Here is a 19,255-nt window from a genome sequence, read left to right as displayed (position 1 = left end):
ACATCTGTTCTTAGGTTGTGCCAGGTATTGCAACTCAACACCATTGAAACGTGTGTGTGTTTCATAGGGTTCCTAAAATTCTTAGTATAAGCTGCAAAATCATCCCACGTAGATGTGTAGGACTGATCTTTAGATGTTTAGATGGATCTTTTTAGATGCTGACTTCGAATGATTCAAACATGAACTCGTTGATGGCGTTTAGCATACGAGTTAAATAATTTGACTTTTGCAGATGTGGCCGTACCAAATATGCTTTACTCAATGTTTTTTATAAAGGGGAACTAGGGATGTTGTTAATGCCACTGTCCGAAATTGACAAAGGCATTGAACAGGTTCAGCAGCAGCGATCAGAGAAAGCTCTGGTCACTGCTTTTAATGGAAGATGCCAGCTGTATAACACCTGCTCGGTGCGGTGCAGCATTTGAACCCACTCCAAACACTTTTCACCCATTATGTGACCTACATTTACATCACACATCAGGCAGGGGTTAAATTCACTTTACTTTCAGAAAACTTTATCTAATTTTAAAGCTAATGTGATAAATCTGCAAATCACTTTATATATTAATAGTTGTCTTATCCCTAAAATATCCCTTAAAATGCCGGCCACTATGTGTCTCCCTTCTGTCTAACTTTCATGTTACTGCCTGTTGTCAAGTGTAATCCTTCTTCAGCAGCAGACGTACGTGACGTATTACAGGAAATGTGCCGCAGGGTTTTGTATCTCAGCTTCTGCTTTCTTGTATGTCAAATTAGATAAAATGGTAGGATATCTGTTCAATGCAGGCAAGATAATGGCATGAGCAGTGCATGCTGGGGTGATTAGGGAAAGGAAGTTCCAGGACTTATAATGCTGGAAGTGGTAAGTTACAGACAATGGGAATCGGGACACTTCCTGGTCATATTAGACTGATATGTTCACCAAAAGCAGATTTACCTTCTTATTCAGGGATGAAGGTGGTGGGTCCATGCTTTTCCATGGGTTTGATGAGAAAGGGTCAGGAATGCTTTAAGTCTTTACTGCATACAGTAAATGAGCATCTGTAGACTTCAGCTTCTCTCCATCAGATTTACAATACTATTAGTTACGTCCCCCACTGAAGTGATTTCCTTTTAATAGACTTTTCCCCCCTTAGACTATATTAAGTGACCCCTGTATTATGGCACAGTGAATTGCGTGGAATCAGCACTAGTTGACTGCTTATTTTGCACTTTTCCCTTAGTGATATTGTTTTTTTTCATTCTCTTCGTTAGATGTGTTATTGCTCGGTACTTAAATTTGGATTTACTGGTTCAGTCATAAACATTACGGCTTATTGCTCATAAACTTGTGAAATATCCTTTAATTTTTCATGTGTACCGATGCTTCTGCGCTTTAAAATCCCATATTTCCACTTCGATCTGTTCCTTCTCTGTCAGACCAGGCAGAACAATATTTGTGTTGAATTGTGCATCTGTCTACACAATATGTTAGGACTAGCCACTGTCACTGCAACAGATGAGTAAAGTTGTGTTAAAAATAACAAAAATAATTTATACACTCAACACTAGTGATGAGCGAATATACTCGTTACTCGAGATTTCTCGCGCACGCTCGGGTGTCCTCCGAGTATTTTTTGTGCTTGGAGATTTAGTTTTCTTTGCCGCAGCTGAATGATTTACATCTGTTAGCCAGCATACGTAAATGTGGGGGTTGCCTGGTTGTGAGGGTGGGGGGTTGCCTGGGAATCCCCACATGTAATCAAGCTGGCTAACAGATGTAAATCATTCAGCTAAAGTGAGGAACACTAAATCTCCGAGCACTTACAAATACTCGGAGGACACCCGAGCGTGCTCAGGAAATCTCGAGTAATGAGTATATTCGCTCATCACTACTCAACACGCAACATTGCAACGCCAAGAAGGAAAAGTCATGGAAATCAGAGGATGGATAGGCGTGTTACTGATCTGCAAATGATGAAGAAATGGAAACAAATTTGTTAAAACATCTCAAATCTGTGTTGAGTATGAGGTCCACATGCAAAGATGCCCGCTCCTACAGGCTTGAGGTTATTAATGGTTGTCTGAGGAATGTTCTGCTCTGAATGCACTTGGGCAAATCATTAAGATCCGCTGCTGGCAGGGTGTGGTTTGACCGGGCATGTGTGCGGTCGTGCAGGAGGAGATCTCCAGGAACAAAGGCCTTCATAAGACTCCACTGGGCCCTTACGATTTTTTTCTTGAGCTACAAGAGCCGCAAAACATCCACTCATCCCCTGACACCTGTTGGCAGCGTGATAATGGCCGGAGGCGCCGGTAAAATGCTTTGGGAAGTGACTCGCACAGCAGGCAGAGAAATCCAAGATGACGCCGATGTAGCGGTCACTGCCCTGGTAACTGCCAAGGGAGCATCGGCGTCCTCTTGGATTTCTCTGCCTGCTGTGCGAGACGCTTCCTGAAACTTTTTACCATGTGAGCCAAAATATGGAAAAATCACAGCTCTCAAAATTTGGTGATGCAAAAACTATTTTTTGCAATAAAAAGAGTCTTTTAGTGTGCGACAGCAGCCAAACATAAAAACCCGCTATAACTCCACTTTCACACATCCTGATATTTCCAGTACCGGAGATGTCAGTGTCCGTGTGTGTAATACTTGAGGCACACGTGTGGCATGCGTGTGCCATATCAGTACCACTTATATTTAAGTGATAAGAGACCGCAGGCGGCGGCTGATGGGACTATTACTCCCATCAGCCTACCCCCTGCTGCTGCTGCTAATAATAGTGATAGCAAGAGCAGCTGATGGGGGTATCCATCAGCCGCCCCCTGTGCCATAAATAAATAAAAACGGCGTGGGTTCCCCTGTATTTTCTATAACCGGCCAGGCAAAACTTTCACAGCTGGGGGCTGCAACCCTTAGCTGTAGGCTTCAGCACAGTTGTTATGAACAATAGAGGGGTCCCCACTCTGTTTTTTAAAATTATTTAAATAATCAAAAAAAGACACGGAGTCCCCTCCATTTTTGACAACCAGCCTTGCTAAAGCTCACAGCTGGGGGCTGTTATTCTCAGGATGGTAAGCGGCCATGGATATTGATCCCCCAGACTAAAAATAGCATCCTGCAGCTGCCCAGAAAAGGCATATCTATTAGATGCGCCAATTCTGGCGCTTTGCTTGGCTCTTCCCACTTGCCCTGTAGCTGTGGCAAGTGGGGTTGAGGTCACCTTTGTATTGTCAGGTGACGTCAAGCCCACGGCTTAGTAATGGAGAGATGTCTATAAGACACCTATCCATTACTAATCCTATAGTTGTATTGTAAATAAAGACACGGCCAGAATAAAGTATTTTATTAGAAATAAAACAAAACACAGTTTTACTTTATTTAAAACTAACAACTACCGTAATATTCACCAAACGCCTATTCCACCGAAGCCCTCGTTCTCCTGTAATAAACCAAAAATTAAAAACAACAATATCCCTCACCTGTCGGTCGTGTCCTACGCCGTAATCCATGTCTGGGGAAAAAGTGTTCAACCTGGATGGTGTCAAAATGTGACCGTCTAGGCTGAGAACCACTGGTGAATGAGCAGCTGCGAGCGCAGCATCAGTGACCGGTGGTGATGTCATAGAGGTTACCTCCGGTCACTGACGCTCCGTTCCCAGCTGGGCTGAGCTGCGGTGAGATCCCAGCTAGCTCACGGTGCTCCGAATTTACACGGAAACCCCAGAGTAAGTGCTCAGCGTAGAGCGCAGGATAAATGTGAGCCGAGTCTTAGGCCGGCGTCACACTAGCGAGTTTTACGGACGTATGAGAGGTGCAGAAAATACGGATTGCATACGGTACAATGATTCTCTATGGCCCAACTCCTATCTGCCGGTATTTTACTGATTCTGATTACTGATCTATGGCCGTAGAAAATCGCAGCATGCTGCATTTGTCACCGTATTGCACAAAAAAAAAAAGCCAATGAAAGTCTATGGGGGCGAGAAAATTACGGATTACACACGGACCAGCAGTGTGACTTGCGAGAAATACGCAGCGGTGTTCTATAGAAAAGCCGGCAATTCAGTGCGGTGTACAGTATAATCACACTGACCGGTTAGGAGAAAAGCCGGTAATTCAATTGCCGGCTTTTCCTATCTCCTTCACAAACCCGACATGATATGAGACATGGTTTACATGCAGTAAACCATCTCATATCCCTTTTTTTTTTTTGCATATTCCACACTACTAATGTTAGTAGTGTGTGTGCAAAATTTGGGCGCTCTAGCTATTAAATTAAAGGGTTAAATCACGGAAACAATTGGTGTGGGCTCCCGCGCAATTTTCTCCGCCAGAGTGGTAAAGCCAGTGACTGAGGGCAGATATTAATAGCCTGGAGAGGGTCCATGGTTATTGCCCCCCCCCTCCCCGGCTAAAAACATCTGCCCCCAGCCACCCCAGGAAAGGCACATCTGGAAGATGCGCCTATTCTGGCACTTGGCCACTCTCTTCCCATTTCCGTGTAGTGGTGGGATATGGGGTAATGAAGGGTTAATGTTACCTTGCTATTGTAAGGTAAAACACACACATTATTACAAAGTCTTTTAATGAAATAAATACACAGGTTGTTGTAATATTTTATTATACTGGTAATCCACCTGAAGACCCTCGTTCTGTTAAAAAAGGTAAAATAAAAAATCAACAATATCCCATACCTTCCGTCGTTCTGTCACGTCCCACGATGTAAATCCATCTGAAGGGGTTAACTAATTTTACAAGCAGAAGCCTGCTAATGCAGCTGTGCTCCTGCCTGTAAAACCACGGGGAATGAATGGAATGTAGGTGAATGACCTGTAGTTACCTCGAGTTGCAGTGATGCGCCCTCTGCTGGATGTCCTTATATGAACTCGAGCCTGGGAAAATATTCTGAAAAGTTCCCAATGGTTGTGTGTGTTTTTTTAACCATTTCATACTATTGGATTAATAATGGATAGGTGTCATAATTGACACCTCTCCATTATTAATCTGGCTTAATTTCATTTTACAATAGCAAGGTGATATTAACCCTTCATTACCCCATATCCCACCGCTACACGGGAGTGGAAAGAGAGTGGCCAAGTGCCAGAATAGGCGCATCTTCCAGATGTGCCTTTTCTGGGGTGGCTGGGGCAGATGTTTTTAAGAGGGGGGGGCAAAAACCATGGACCCTCTCCAGGCTATTAATATCTGACCTCAGTCACTGGCTTTACCATTCTGGCGGAGAAAATTGCGCAGGAGCCCACGGCAATTTTTTCCGCGATTTAACCCTTTAATAGCTAGAGCGCCCAAATTTTGCACATACACACTACTAACAGTAGTGTGGGATATGCAAAAAAAAAAAAAAAAAAAGGCATATGAGATGGTTTACTGTATGTAACCATGTCTCATATCATGTCGGGTTTGAGAAGGAGATAGGAAAAGCCGGCAATTGAATTACCGGCTTTTGTGCTATCTAGCGCTGTATGAGATATATATATTAGATGGTTGCCTGAACGCATCGGGTATTCTAGAATATGTATGTCCACGTAGTATATTGCCCAGTTACGTAGCATATTGCCCAGCCACGTAGTATATTGCCCAGCCACGTAGTATATTGCCCAGCCACGTAGTATATTGCCCAGCCACGTAGTATATTGCCCAGTGACGTAGTATATTGTTCAGTGACGTAGTATATTGGCTACAGCACAGAGCCACGTAGTATATTGCCCAGCTATGTAGTATATTGCCCAGCCACGTATGACACAGGTTAAAAAAATAAACACATACTCACCTTCCGCAGGTGCGTTGTAGCACTGTCGCCTCTGTGGGGTGCAGGCGGCATCTTCCGGTCCGAGGGTGTGCTGACGTCGCGGTCACGTGACCGTGTCGCGGTCACATGACCGTGACGTCACGCCAGGTCCTTTTCGCGCATGCGCACAGGACTTGTGATGACGTCGTGGTCACATGACCGTGACATCATGGCAGGTCCTTCTGCCAGACCATCCGTGCGACCGGAACGTGCTGGTTGCATCGCGAGGAGCGGGAAAGGCGGCGTAGGTGAGTATATAATAATTTTTTATTTTTTTAATTATTTTTAACATTCGATGTTTTTACTATTGACGCTGCATAAGCTGCGTCAATAGTAAAAAAAAACGTGGTCACACAGGGTTAATAGCAGCGGTAACGGACTGCATTACACCGCGGTCCGTTACCGCTGCCATTAACCCTGTGTAAGGGCAGACCGGAGGGGAGTATGCGGGCGCCGGCAGTGAGTGCGGGGAGTAAGGAGCGGCCATTTTCTTCCGGACTGTGCGCGTTGCTGATTGGTCGCGGCAGCCATGACAGGCAGCTGCCGAGACCAATCAGCGAATGAATAACCGTTACAGAAGGACAGACGGAAGTACCCCTTAGACAATTATGTATATCTAACCGTTACAGAAGGACAGACGGAAATGCCCCTTAGACAATTATGTATATATGTGTATATATATATATATATATATATATATATATATATATATATATATATATATATATATATATATATATATATATATATATATATATACATACACACACACACACACACACACACACACACACACACACACACACACACACACACACACACACACACACAGTATGTATGTTTTTACGATTATTTGAGCCCATGGATCATCCATTGTGTGTCCGTATGTCGGTTTTGCAAGCCTGCGAGAAAATCTTGCAGTACGGATGCCATGCGGATTACATACGGAGGATGCCATGCGCAAAATACGCTGACACACCCTGCCTACGGAGGAGCTACGGACCACTATTTTCGGGACTTTTCAGCGTATTATGGCCTTTCAGCGTATTATGGCCGTAATATACGGACTGTATTTTCATACGCTGAGTGTGAGGCTGGCCTTAGTGCGATCTTTGGGAGGCAGAATGAAAAAATAGACAGCAGGTGAAAAATTGGTTTTATTTATTTTTACGCCTTTTCTCATATAAGTGATTAGACTACTTTATTCTGTGGGTCGGTGCAATTACAGCAATACCGGAGTTATATTGGGGGGGCTTTTTCGCCATATTTTGATAGCTGTAATGTTTCCATATTTCAGTTGGCAGTCACGTGAGGGCTTGTATTTTTGCGGGCTGACCTGACGTTTTTATTGGTACCATTTTGGACAAATTACATTTTTTTTAAATCTCTTTCTATTCCTATTATTTTTATGTTTTGGCGCTTTTAAACAATAAAAACTATTTTATTGAAAAAATAATAATTTTGCATCGCTTTATTTTGAGAGCTATAACTTTTTTTTTTTATTTTTTCCTCTGATGGAGCTATATAGCGGCTTGTGTTTTGCCGGACATCATGTTTTCAGCAGTATCATTTTAACTTTTTTTTTTTTTGCCTCGTTTTTATTTATTTTTAACGGTGTTCACTGAAGGGGTTAACTAGCGGGACAGTTTTACAGATTGGGTCGTTCCGGACATGTCAATAGCAAATGTGTGTACTCTTTTTTTTTTTATTTTTTATTTTTTTTTTTATTTATTTTCATTTTTACATAAGTGTATTTATTGGATTCATTTTTTTTTTCCCTTTCTTTGCATGGTCTGAATTACCATTGCCAGTGATGGGTCACACTATTTTAGCTAAAATGATACGGATGCCTCAGCTGCTATGTTTTACAGAATTCCCCTATCTGGATAACCCAGAGATACTGCTTTTTAAATTAATTGCCTCTTTGGGGAACTGATCTGGGGCAATCAAACGCCAAGAATTAGACGGGAGACATTGCAAAGAGACAAAAGTGATGGTGGTCTCGCCTACCAAATCCGATGGTTTATTTTATGGCAGCTCAACTCCAACGTATTAGGGGATGGGAGGATCCTAAAGGCGGGGGTGGGAGCACAGCGTCTTTTACTTCACCATATATCTAGGCTGTATTAAACATTGGAGGCTCATAGGCAGCGTCGGACTGGAGCACCTTGGGCCCACCAGAGAAAATCATTCTTGGGGCCCACTATGTAGCTACATAGAAATAGATACAAGACCACCAATTGTGCGGTAAAAAGCGCTAATATCCGGGTATAATATAAGGTAGTTCACGTCTTAATAATGTAGCAAGGGTTGGGGTAGCCCCCTCACAGAATATAATGTAGCCCCCTCATAAAATATAATGCAGTCCCCTCTCATAGAATATAATGCAGCACCCCACAAAATATAATGCAACCCTCTCAGGTATGACGCAGTCCCCACCATAGAATATAATGTAGCACCCCATAGGGTATAATGCAGCCCCCCATATAGTATAATGCCACCCACCACAGAATATAATGTAGTCCCGAGAGAATGCAGTTCCACCACAGAATATAATGCAGCCCCCCCATAGAGTATACTGTAGCCCCCTCATGTAGTATGATGTAGCCCCCATAATATTATGTAGTACCTTGAGTATAATGCAGTCCCCCCACAGAATATAATGTAGCCCCCCAGGGCCGTATTTAGAGTTTCTGCTGCCCTAGGCACTTTTAGTGCTGCCTCCCCCTTTGGTGAGTATGACACTATCGGCATAGACTTTGGCAAGAATCGCTGATGTGAAAGTCGCCTTTTGCAGCAGATCCTACAGTTTTTCTGCATCTGCCGCGTAACGGATTACTTACGGCAACACTGCGTTCGGCCTCATTCATTCCCTATGGGATTTGCGGCACTTGCCGTGATCTGGCAAGTGTGGTACCATACCTCCCAACTTTTGAAGAAGGGAAGGAGGTATAACGTTTGCGGCGCGCGTAGTGCGCCGCGGCAAATTTTAGGCCACGCCTCTGACCAGACCCATTTCACAACTAGTCACACCCATATCCACGTCCCAACCGCAGCCGTTTAGCACTGCTGATCACACTGTTTGCTTATAATTATTGTATATAAAACAAAAATATGGCCACACAGTGCTCCATACTGTATAATGGCCACACATGATGCTCAATACTGTATAACGGCCACACATGATGCTCCATACTGTATAATGGCCACACATGATGCTCAATACTGTATAACGGCCACACATGATGCTCCATACTGTATAATGGCCACACATGATGCTGCATACTGTATAATAGCCACACACAGTTCTTCATACTGTATAATGGCCGCACATGATGCTCCATACTGTATAATGGCCACACATGATGCTCCATACTGTATAATGGCCACACATGATGCTGCATACTGTATAATGGCCACACACAGTTCTTCATACTGTATAATAGCCACACATGATGCTCCATACTGTATAATGGCCACACATGATGCTCCATAGTGTATAATGGCCACACATTGCTCCATACTGTATAATGGCCAGACAGTGCTCCATACTGTATAAGGATCCCACATAATGCTCAATACTGTATAATGGCCACAAATGATGCTCCATACTGTATAACGGACACACATGATGCTCCATACTGTGTTATGTCCATTGGCCACACATGATGCTCCATACTGTATAACGGCCACACATGATGCTGAATACTGTATAATGACCCCCCTCCTGTATGCATGGCTCATCTCCCTCCTATCCCATATACATAGCTCATATTACCCCCCCCCCCCCTGTATGCATGGCTTATATTCCCCCTGCATGGCTCATATTCCCCCCTGTATGGCCTATATTCCCCCCTGTATGGCTTATATTCCCCCCTGTATGGCTCATATTCCCCCCGTATGCATGGCTTATATTCCCCCTGTATGCATGGCTTATATTCCCCCCGTATGCATGGCTTATATTCCCCCCTGCATGGCTCATATTTCCCCCTGCATGGCTCATATTCCCCCCTGCATGGCTCCTATTCCCTCCTGCATGGCTCCTATTCCCTCCTGCATGGCTCCTATTCCCCCCTGCATGGCTCCTATTCCCCCCTGCATGGCTCCTATTCCCCCCTGCATGGCTCCTATTCCCCCCTGCATGGCTCCTATTCCCCCCTGCATGGCTCCTATTCCCCCCTGCATGGCTCATATTCCCCCCTGCATGGCTCCTATTCCCCCCTGCATGGCTCCTATTCCCCCCTGCATGGCTCCTATTCCCCCCTGCATGGCTCCTATTCCCCCCTGCATGGCTCCTATTCCCCCCTGCATGGCTCCTATTCCCCCCTGCATGGCTCATATTCCCCCCTGCATGGCTCATATTCCCCCCTGCATGGCTCATATTCCCCCCTGCATGGCTCATATTCCCCCCTGCATGGCTCATATTCCCCCCTGCATGGCGGCTTATCTCTCTGCACCAGCACCCGCTCCTGCTCCTGCTCGGCGCGCCGGCTTATGTCCTCCTTCATCCCCTCCGTCCCCCCCGTCCCTCATACTCACCTGTTCCACTGCACGGCCATGCCGACATCCCTCGCGCTCTGTCCCGACTCCAGGCGGCGGCGCCGGCGCAGCAGCTTCTTCCTGCTTGAGCGGTCATGTGACACCGTTCATTAAGATCATGAATATGCGCATATTCATGATCTTAATGAGCGGTGTCACGTGACCGCTCGTTCAGGACGAGCTGCAGTGCAGACGCCGAGACCATCGCTGGAACAGGGTGAGTATTCAAGGCGGGGGGGGGGGGGCCTGGAGCGGGGGGGGCCCTGCCAGTAGGTGTCAGTGCCAGGGCCCACCGGAGGATCCTCCGATTCCCCGGTGGGCCAGTCCGAGCCTGCTCATAGGTTTAGGGTTTTGTCGGGTTCATTGCCAAAGCTATTTCTCATTCATCAGCTATGGTGGAAGGTCGGAGAATAGCGGGGTCTACAAGGGGTCACTCGGTTTACCTCACTTTGGGAAACCCCTAGGCTTCCTTATGTTTATCATTAAGAAGGATTTAGGAAATGGAATTTGAGGGTGATACACAGAATTTCCCATGTTTTGGTAGGTGACTTGATGAACAAATTTTCTCAACTACAAACTGAGTTTGGGATACCTACTCCCCAATTTTATAAATACCTTCATCTGAGACATGCATATACGGCAGAGGGACTTATCCTGCAGGGCCATTTAGCTAAGGAGACTTTCACATTGCGTTCTATGTAACTGACGGGCCATATGTCCGAAATTACCTACAAACCGGGGTTCGGGCACATTCACCGACTGAGCCTCTTGTAGGCATTCACTCTCCAAAAAAGTGCACGGCAGAGCACACATTAGCTCTGCCGTCACCATTACAGTCTATGGGCACCATCCGCGCATGCGTCCGGACCCCATTTTGCAGGGGATTTCGGATGTATGCCTTGACGGGAGGCACAGACCACAATGTGAAAGCATCCTAAGAAAATAATGCAAAGAATCAATAGGAAAGTGTAATATGCCCTATAGAGGAAGGTCAATGGCAAGAAATTTTGGAAAGGACCCCACAACTGTCCATGAGTGAATATTTTAGATCTTCACAGCTCTATGTATTACATCAAGTATACAGAACGCCTCAATCTTGTTTCACATAGGACTCGGGCCAAATCCTACTGGCACTAGATGTAAAATAAAAAGGGGTGTTGGAAATTATAAAGGGAGTTTATACAATTCACACACAGTCCCAACTCCTTTTCTACGTACAGTGGGTATGGAAAGTATTCAGACCCCTTTACATTTTCCACTCTGTTTCATTGTAGCCATTTGGTAAATTCAAAAAAGTTCATGTTCCTCATTAATATACACTCTGCACCCCATTTTTGCAAATTTAATAAAAAAAAGAAAAAATGAAATACCACATGGTCATAAGTATTCAGCCCCTTTGCTCAGTATTGAGTAGAAGCACCTTTTGAGCTAGTACAGCCATGAGTCTTCTTGGCAATGATGCAACAAGTTTTTCACACCTGGATTTGGGGATCCTCGGCCATTTTTCCTTGCAGATCCTCTCCAGTTCTGTCAGGTTGAATGGTCAACGTTGGTGGACAGCTATTTTCAGGTCTCTCCAGAGATGCTCAATTGGGTTTAGGTCAGGGCTCTGGCTGGGCCAGTCAAGAATGGTCACATAGTTGTTCTGAAGCCACTCCTTTGTTATTTTAGCTGTGTGTTTAGGGTCATTGTCTTGTTGGAAGGTGAACCTTCGGCCAAGTCTGAGGTCCAGAGCACCCTGGAAGAGGTTTTCATCCAGGATATCTCTGTACTTGGCCACATTCATGTTTCTTTCAATGACAACCAGTCGTCCTGTCCCTGCAGCTGAAAAACACCGCATAGCATTATGCTGCCACCACCATGTTTCACTATTGGGCAGTGCCTGGTTTTCGCCACACACACCGCTTAGAATTATCACCAAAAAGGTCTATATTTGCCTCATCACACCAGCGAATCGTATGTCTCATAGTCTGGGAGTCCTTCATGTGTTTTTTTTTTTTTAGCAAACTCTATGCAGGCTTTCATGTCTTGCAATGAGAAGAGGCTTCTGTCGGGCCCCTCTGCCATAAAGGCCAGACTGGTGAAGGGTTGCAGTGATAGTTGACTTTGCAGAACTTTCTCCCATCTCCCTACTGCATCCCTGGAGCTCAGCCACAGTGATCTTGGGGTTCTTCTTTACCTCTCTCACCAAGGCTCTTCTCCCACGATTTCTCAGTTTGGCTGGACGGCCAGGTCTAGGAGGACTTCTGGTGGTCCCAAACTTCTTCCATTTGACGATCATGGAGGCCACTGTGCTCTTAAGAACCTTGAATACTGCAGAAATTCTGTTGTAACCTTTGCCAGATCTGTGCCTTGCCACAGTTCTGTCTCTGAGCTCCTTGGCCAGTTCCTTTACCTCATGATTCTCATTTGGTCTGACATGCACTGTGAACTGTGAGGTCTTCTATAGACAGGTGTGTGCCTTTCCAAATCAAGTCCTATCAGTTTAATTAAACACAGCTGGACTCCGATGAAGGAGTAGAACCATCTTGAGGATCACAAGGAAACGGACAGCATGTGACTTAAATATGAGTGTTTGAGCAAAGGGTCTGAATACTTATGACCATGTGATATTTCAGTTTTTCTTTTTTATTAAATTTGCAAAAATTTCTGCATTTGGTTTTTTTCAGTCAAGATGGGGTGCAGAGTGTACATTTAATGTTAAAACATGAACTTTTTTGAATTTACCAAATGGCTGCAATGAAACAGAGTGAAAAATGTAAAGGGGTCTGAATACTTTCCGTACCCACTGTATATGCACTGCTAAAAAAAATAAAGGGAACACTAAAATACCACATCCTAGATGTCACTGAATAAAATATTCCAGTTGCAATTCTTTATTCATTGCATAGTACAATGCGTTGAGAATAATAAAATATGAAAACGATCAATGTAAATCAAAATTATTATCCCATGGAGGTCTGGATTTGGAATGATACTCAAGTGGAAAATCAAATTCCAGGCTGACCCAACTTCAGTAGAAATGCCTCAAGACAAGTAAATGATGCTCAGTAGTGTGTGTGGCCTCCACGTGCCTGTATGACTTCCCTACAACACCTGGGCATGCTCCTGAAGAGACGGCGGATGTGTCCTGAGGGATCTCCTTCAAGACCTGGTTTAAAACATCAGCGAACTCTTGGCCAGTCTGTGGTACAACGTGACATTGGTGGATGGAATGAGATATGGTCTCCCAGATGTGATTCAGGTCTTGGGAACGGGCGGGCCAGTCCATAGCATCAATGCCTTCATCTTGCAGGAACTGCTGACACACTCCAGCCACATGAAGTCTGGCATTGTCCTGCATTAGGAGGAACCCAGGGCCAACCGCACCAGCATATGGTCTCAATGGGTCTGAGGATCTCATCCCGGTACCTAATGGCAGTCAGGATACCTTTGGTTAGCACACGGATGGCTGTGCAGCCCTCCAAAGAAATGCCACCCCACACCATTACTGACCCACTGCCAAACCGGTCATGCTGAAAGATGTTGCAGGCAGCAGATCGCTCTCCATGGCATCTCCAGACTCTGTCAAGTCAGTCACATGTGCTCAGTGTGAACCTGCTTTCATCTGTTAAGCTCAAAGGGTGCCAGTGGCGAATTTGTCAATCCTGGTGATCTGTGGAAAATGCCAAGCATCCTGCACGGTGTTGGGCTGTGAGCACAACCCCCATCTGTGGAAGTCGGGCATTCAGACCATCCTTATGGAGTCGGTTTCCTTGCACAAAGGCTGAGGTAGTGGTACTGCTGCTGGGTTGTTGCCCTTCTACGGCCCCCTCCACGTCTCCTGGTGTACTGGCCTGTCTCCTGGTAGCGCCTCCAGCCTCTAGACACTACGCTGACAGACACAGCAAACCTTGCCACAGCTCGTATTGATGTGCCATCCTGAATGAGTTGCACTACCCGAGCCACTTGTGTGGTTTGTAGAGTCCGTCTCATGCTTCCACGAGTGTGAAAGCACAACCAACATTCATAAGTGACCAAAACATAAGCCAGAAAGCATTGGTACTGGGATGTGGTCTGTGGTCCCCACCTGCAGAACCACTCCTATTGAGTGTGTCTTGATAATTGCCAATAATTTCCATCTGTTGTCTATTCCATTTGCACAACAGCATGTGAAATTGATTGTCAATCAGTGTTACTTCCTAAGTGGACAGTTTGATTTCACAGAAGTTTGATTTACTTGGAGTTATATTCTGTTGTATAAGTGTTCCCTTTATTGTTTTGAGCAGTGTATATGAAAATGATGATCCCAATCACCTGTTTGGTATAATTGGTTACTCATACACCTGTCTATAATCCTACAAAACCCCTATCTGGAAGAAAACTAATAAGTCTATTTTTTTCACAGATTTCTTTTCTGCAGTATACCTTTGTGTAGAATTTGCATGGTTATCTATAAAGCAAAAGCTATGAAAAATATGTACACTGACCTATCGCTCCGAATGACCCTAATAGGACATGGACTTTAATGGGGTTCTGATATTTTTGACTGCAGGATGCCAGAAGTTATGGTCAGAAGTGTACAAGATGGTGCTCAGCTAATGAGGACTGTTAGAAGGAGTAAATAATGACTGTATTATATTTATTTTTTTATATTAATAATCTTCATTCATTCATTATTTTTTTTATCTTACTAGAATTTCCAAAAATATTCCCACCACCAAAGACGTGGAGCCCTTATTGGAAATTGATGGGGACATTAGAAGTTTTGAAGTGTTCTTGTCATCCAGGACGCCCGTTCTCATGGCACGGGATGTGAAGACTTTCTTGCCCTGTACAGTAAATTTGGATCCCAAACTGCGGGAAATAATTGCAGGTAAATTAGAATGGTTTTATTACTTTCAACCACAGATTTAAAAATAAATAAATAAATAAATGGGGGGGGGGGGGTTCTGGGAATATTTAAAAGTTGATTAAAACAAACTCTTCTGTGCATCATGGTCATTCGGTTACTGCGTTTGCCTCACTGCACTGAGGTCTTGGAACGAGAAGGGGATTTGGGCCTGCATCAATCTCAAGAACCGGGTCTTGTCCATATGCCAAAAATGTATGCAAATGAAACACACCCCTTTAGTCTTTCTCCCTAGGGCTGCCATGGCTTCACCAAGTAAAGGCTATTCTTACTATACTTAATGGGATATTCCCATTTCCATGCTCCTATCCCAATATGTAGTAGGTGTGGTAATAAAAATATTACCAAATGCCTTTAATTAGAAATGTAGTATAGTTCTTCTGATTCGCTATGTCTCTTTCCTCGTGTACAGGCAATGCAAGACCTTAGGTATCCATGGTTACGACCACTGATATGGCGACAGATAGCTAGTTGCTAGTGGTCATAAACATGGATATCTAAAGCCCCGCAATGCCTGCACACGAGGAAAGTGACAGCGAATCAGAAGAACTATACTAGATTTCTAATTGAAGGTATTTGCTAATATTATTATTATTATTACACCTACTACATATTGGGATAGGATCTTGGAGATGGGAATACCCTTTTATGAACACTATGTTTTCTATTGTGTCCGTACTCCTCTGTGTGTGCACCGCTCTCTAGTCTCCTGAGCTGAGCGGGATTAGAGGAAAGTTTTTGAGTGGCAGGTGGGGTCTCAGGACCTGGATCCCCACCAATCAGACGCAATTAAAAGAGAACACATGTAAAAAAAAATTATAACAAAGTTTTACCAGCAGCAGATAAAAATCTATCTGTGTACTGGACAGACGGGTGCGGGGTGGTTAGTGATCAGAGCTGTGCACCGATGTCCGCCACATAACAGGACAGATTATTAGCTAGTGATAGGAAAAAATCACCGGGTCGGTTAAATGACAGCGGAGATCTTGAAAGCCATGATTCATCACACACTTATACAGAAAGCATATAGGAATATTATATAACTTTTCATTCCATAACTATTGTCATCGCGTCCATCCTGGGTTGCAGTATGTGATTTCTGTGCAAGGCTTTGGTTCCTCCTCATACCAGGGCATATGGCGGCTATGCTCCGTATTGGTCTCTTATCAGTGACTGTTAATACTTTTATTTTTGATTTCAGATGTGCGAGCTGCCCGGGACCAGATGAATATTGGCGGCTTCCCTTACCCCACTTTGCCATTGCAGGACGCGCCACCCCGGGCGGCCTCTGTATTCAGCCAGCCGCCCTCTGTCTGCTCCTCCTCCTCATTCAATGGCCCGTTCCCCGGAGGTGTGGTGTCCCCACAACCACCCAGCAGTTATTACAGTGGCATGACTGGTCCTCAGCACCCATTCTATAACCGGGTAGGTCGTGACTTAAACCTGGCTAAATATGTGTGTGGAAGTAAGAAGATGCAGTTGATGTGGGACATGCCATGTCGGCTGGTCCCTCCCATTAGGGTCTGGGACCCCATCGATACCTTGGGTTATGGTATCCTTGTCTCCACCATGTCTAGTCATTGGGTCACACTTGACAGCTCTGTCTGCTTTAGTAAACGCTTGTATTCCCCATTAATGCCTTCGCTTTTGTTTTGCTTTTTAAATGTTGCATTGTACTGTTCCTCTGTTGTTCCGCCTAGAATTACGTGAATAAATTAACAACCGGATGTTAAAATTTGCCTGGTGTCGGTAAGACGTGCCTCTTCTGATAAGAAGGAATAGTAATAAGAGTTATCATTTTATAAGTAGATCTCCAGGAGGAATAACAGAGGGACACCACAGATGTAATAAAGTGCTCCGAATAGGATTTTATACACTGATTTAAGTATCTAATAAAACAGACTCCTGGTGCGGGGCCTGATTTTTTTTTTTTTTTAGATTTACTTTATTTTACTTATTAGCATTTCTGTATTATGTACCTCCCCCCCAGGCCCTGTACCAGGCTTAACAGAATGCTTATGTTTTTCTGCAGTTGTTTTTGAATTTTTTTTTTTTTCTGGTTATGTAGCTCTTATAATGGGCCTTGCTGACTGTGAACACACTGGAGGATAATCACAGATGTCCATACACATAGCCAGGCTATTGGTGTCAATCGATTCGCAGGATCCTGTCCATCGGCCGTGTCAATACATAGTCATCACTGGACAGGAGCCCTGAGAGCCGCCTCCTAACTAGTGGCATCTGCAGCTCTTCTCCTGTCCATCGGCCGTGGCAATACTTTGTCATCACTGGACGTGAGTCCTGAGAGCCGCCTCCTAACTAGTGGCATCCGCAGCTCTTCTCCTGTCCATCGGCCGTGTCAGTAGTTTGTCATCACTGGACGGAATCCCTGAGAGCCGCCTCCTAACTAGTGGCATCTGCAGCTCTTCTCCTGTCCATCGGCCGTGTCAGTAGTTTGTCATCACTGGACGGGAGCCCTGAGAGCCGCCTCCTAACTAGTGGCATCTGCAGCTCTTCTCCTGTCCATCGGCCGTGGCAATACTTTGTCATCACTGGACGGAATCCCTGAGAGCCACCTCCTAACTATTGGCATCCGCTGCTCTTCTCCTGTCCATCGGCCATGGCAATACTTTGTCGTCACTGGATGGGAGCCTTGAGAGCCACCTCCTAACTAGTGGCATCCGCAGTTCTTCCCCTGTCCATTGGCCGTGGCAATACTTTGTCATCACTGGACGGGATCCCTGAGAGCCACCTCCTAACTAGTGGCATCCGCAGCTCTTCTCCTGTCCATCGGCCGTGTCAGTAGTTTGTCATCACTGGACGGGAGTCCTGAGAGCCGCCTCCTAACTACTGGCACCCGCAGCTCTTCTCCTGTCCATTGGCCGTGGCAATACTTTGTCATCACTGGACGGGATCCCTGAGAGCCGCCTCCTAACTAGGGGCACCCGCAGCTCTTCTCCTGTCCATCGGCCGTGTCAGTAGTTTGTCGTCACTGGACGGGATCCCTGAGAGCCGCCTCCTAACTAGTGGCACCCGCAGCTCTTCTCCTGTCCATCGGCCGTGTCAGTAGTTTGTCATCACTGGACGGGATCCCTGAGAGCCGCCTCCTAACTAGTGGCACCCGCAGCTCTTCTCCTGTCCATCGGCCGTGTCAATACTTTGTCATCACTGGACGGGATCCCTGAGAGCCGCCTCCTGACTAGTGGCATCCGCAGCTCTTCTCCTGTCCATCGACCGTGGCAATACTTTGTCATTAATGGATGGGAGCCCTGAGAGCCGCCCCCTAACTAGTGGCACCCGCAGCTCTTCTCCTGTCCATCGGCCGTGTCAATACTTTGTCATCACTGGACGGGATCCCTGAGAGCCGCCTCCTGACTAGTGGCATCCGCAGCTCTTCTCCTGTCCATCGACCGTGGCAATACTTTGTCATTAATGGATGGGAGCCCTGAGAGCCGCCCCCTAACTAGTGGCACCCGCAGCTCTTCTCCTGATTAGCCAGCCTGGCAAGATGTCGTCATTGCCGTGTGATGTCATGTCCGGCCGGGTAATCAAAAGAGGAGCCACATATGCTGTCAGGTAGGATCCGGTTCTCGGGACTCCCATCCAGCAACCACTGACCTAGCCACTGGACCAGGTCTTGCAGATCGATTTGCGCCGTTTCTCAGTTTATTAACCCTTTGCTTTTACTATTTTTGTTTTTTTTCTTTGATTATTATATTATTTGTATCGTCACGTGTTGTCATTATTTGCTTTGTATCATGTTTTCCATTTTTTATCCCTTTTTGCATATATTTTTTTTTTATTCCCGCATGTTTTCTGTTCTTTTTTTCATAGCCATTCTTTGCACCTCATGTGTATTTGCCGAAGTATTACTTTGGCAACCCCCAACATCCCATGTCACGTCCATCTTTAAAACACAGTTTATCCAGAGAGCAAACCACGGGCCTCGTAAGTATTCAGTAGAATCTTCATGTCACTAACTGGGAAAAGTGATGTTAATGTTTGCTCTTGCGTAACACTCCCCTTTCCTGTCTGG

General features: G+C 45.3%; 1 protein-coding gene across 2 annotated transcripts in view; it reads left to right on the top strand.

The window, feature by feature from the left end:
• The window catches only part of KIDINS220 (kinase D interacting substrate 220), a 195,357-nt gene that overhangs the window by 153,297 nt on the left and 22,805 nt on the right, over positions 1-19,255 (top strand). The window contains exons 23-25 of one of the 2 annotated variants that reach the window (XM_069728062.1): positions 15,005-15,183; positions 16,421-16,644; positions 19,054-19,167. In XM_069728062.1, coding sequence (XP_069584163.1) covers positions 15,005-15,183; positions 16,421-16,644; positions 19,054-19,167 — 517 coding nt within the window. The remainder of the gene's footprint in view (positions 1-15,004; positions 15,184-16,420; positions 16,645-19,053; positions 19,168-19,255) is intronic. The other variant, XM_069728063.1, reaches the window with a different exon arrangement.

Source organism: Ranitomeya imitator, chromosome 5 (assembly GCF_032444005.1).
Source record: "Ranitomeya imitator isolate aRanImi1 chromosome 5, aRanImi1.pri, whole genome shotgun sequence".
NCBI classification, from domain to species: Eukaryota; Metazoa; Chordata; class Amphibia; order Anura; family Dendrobatidae; genus Ranitomeya; species Ranitomeya imitator.
This window is presented reverse-complemented; position numbering and strand designations above follow the sequence as displayed.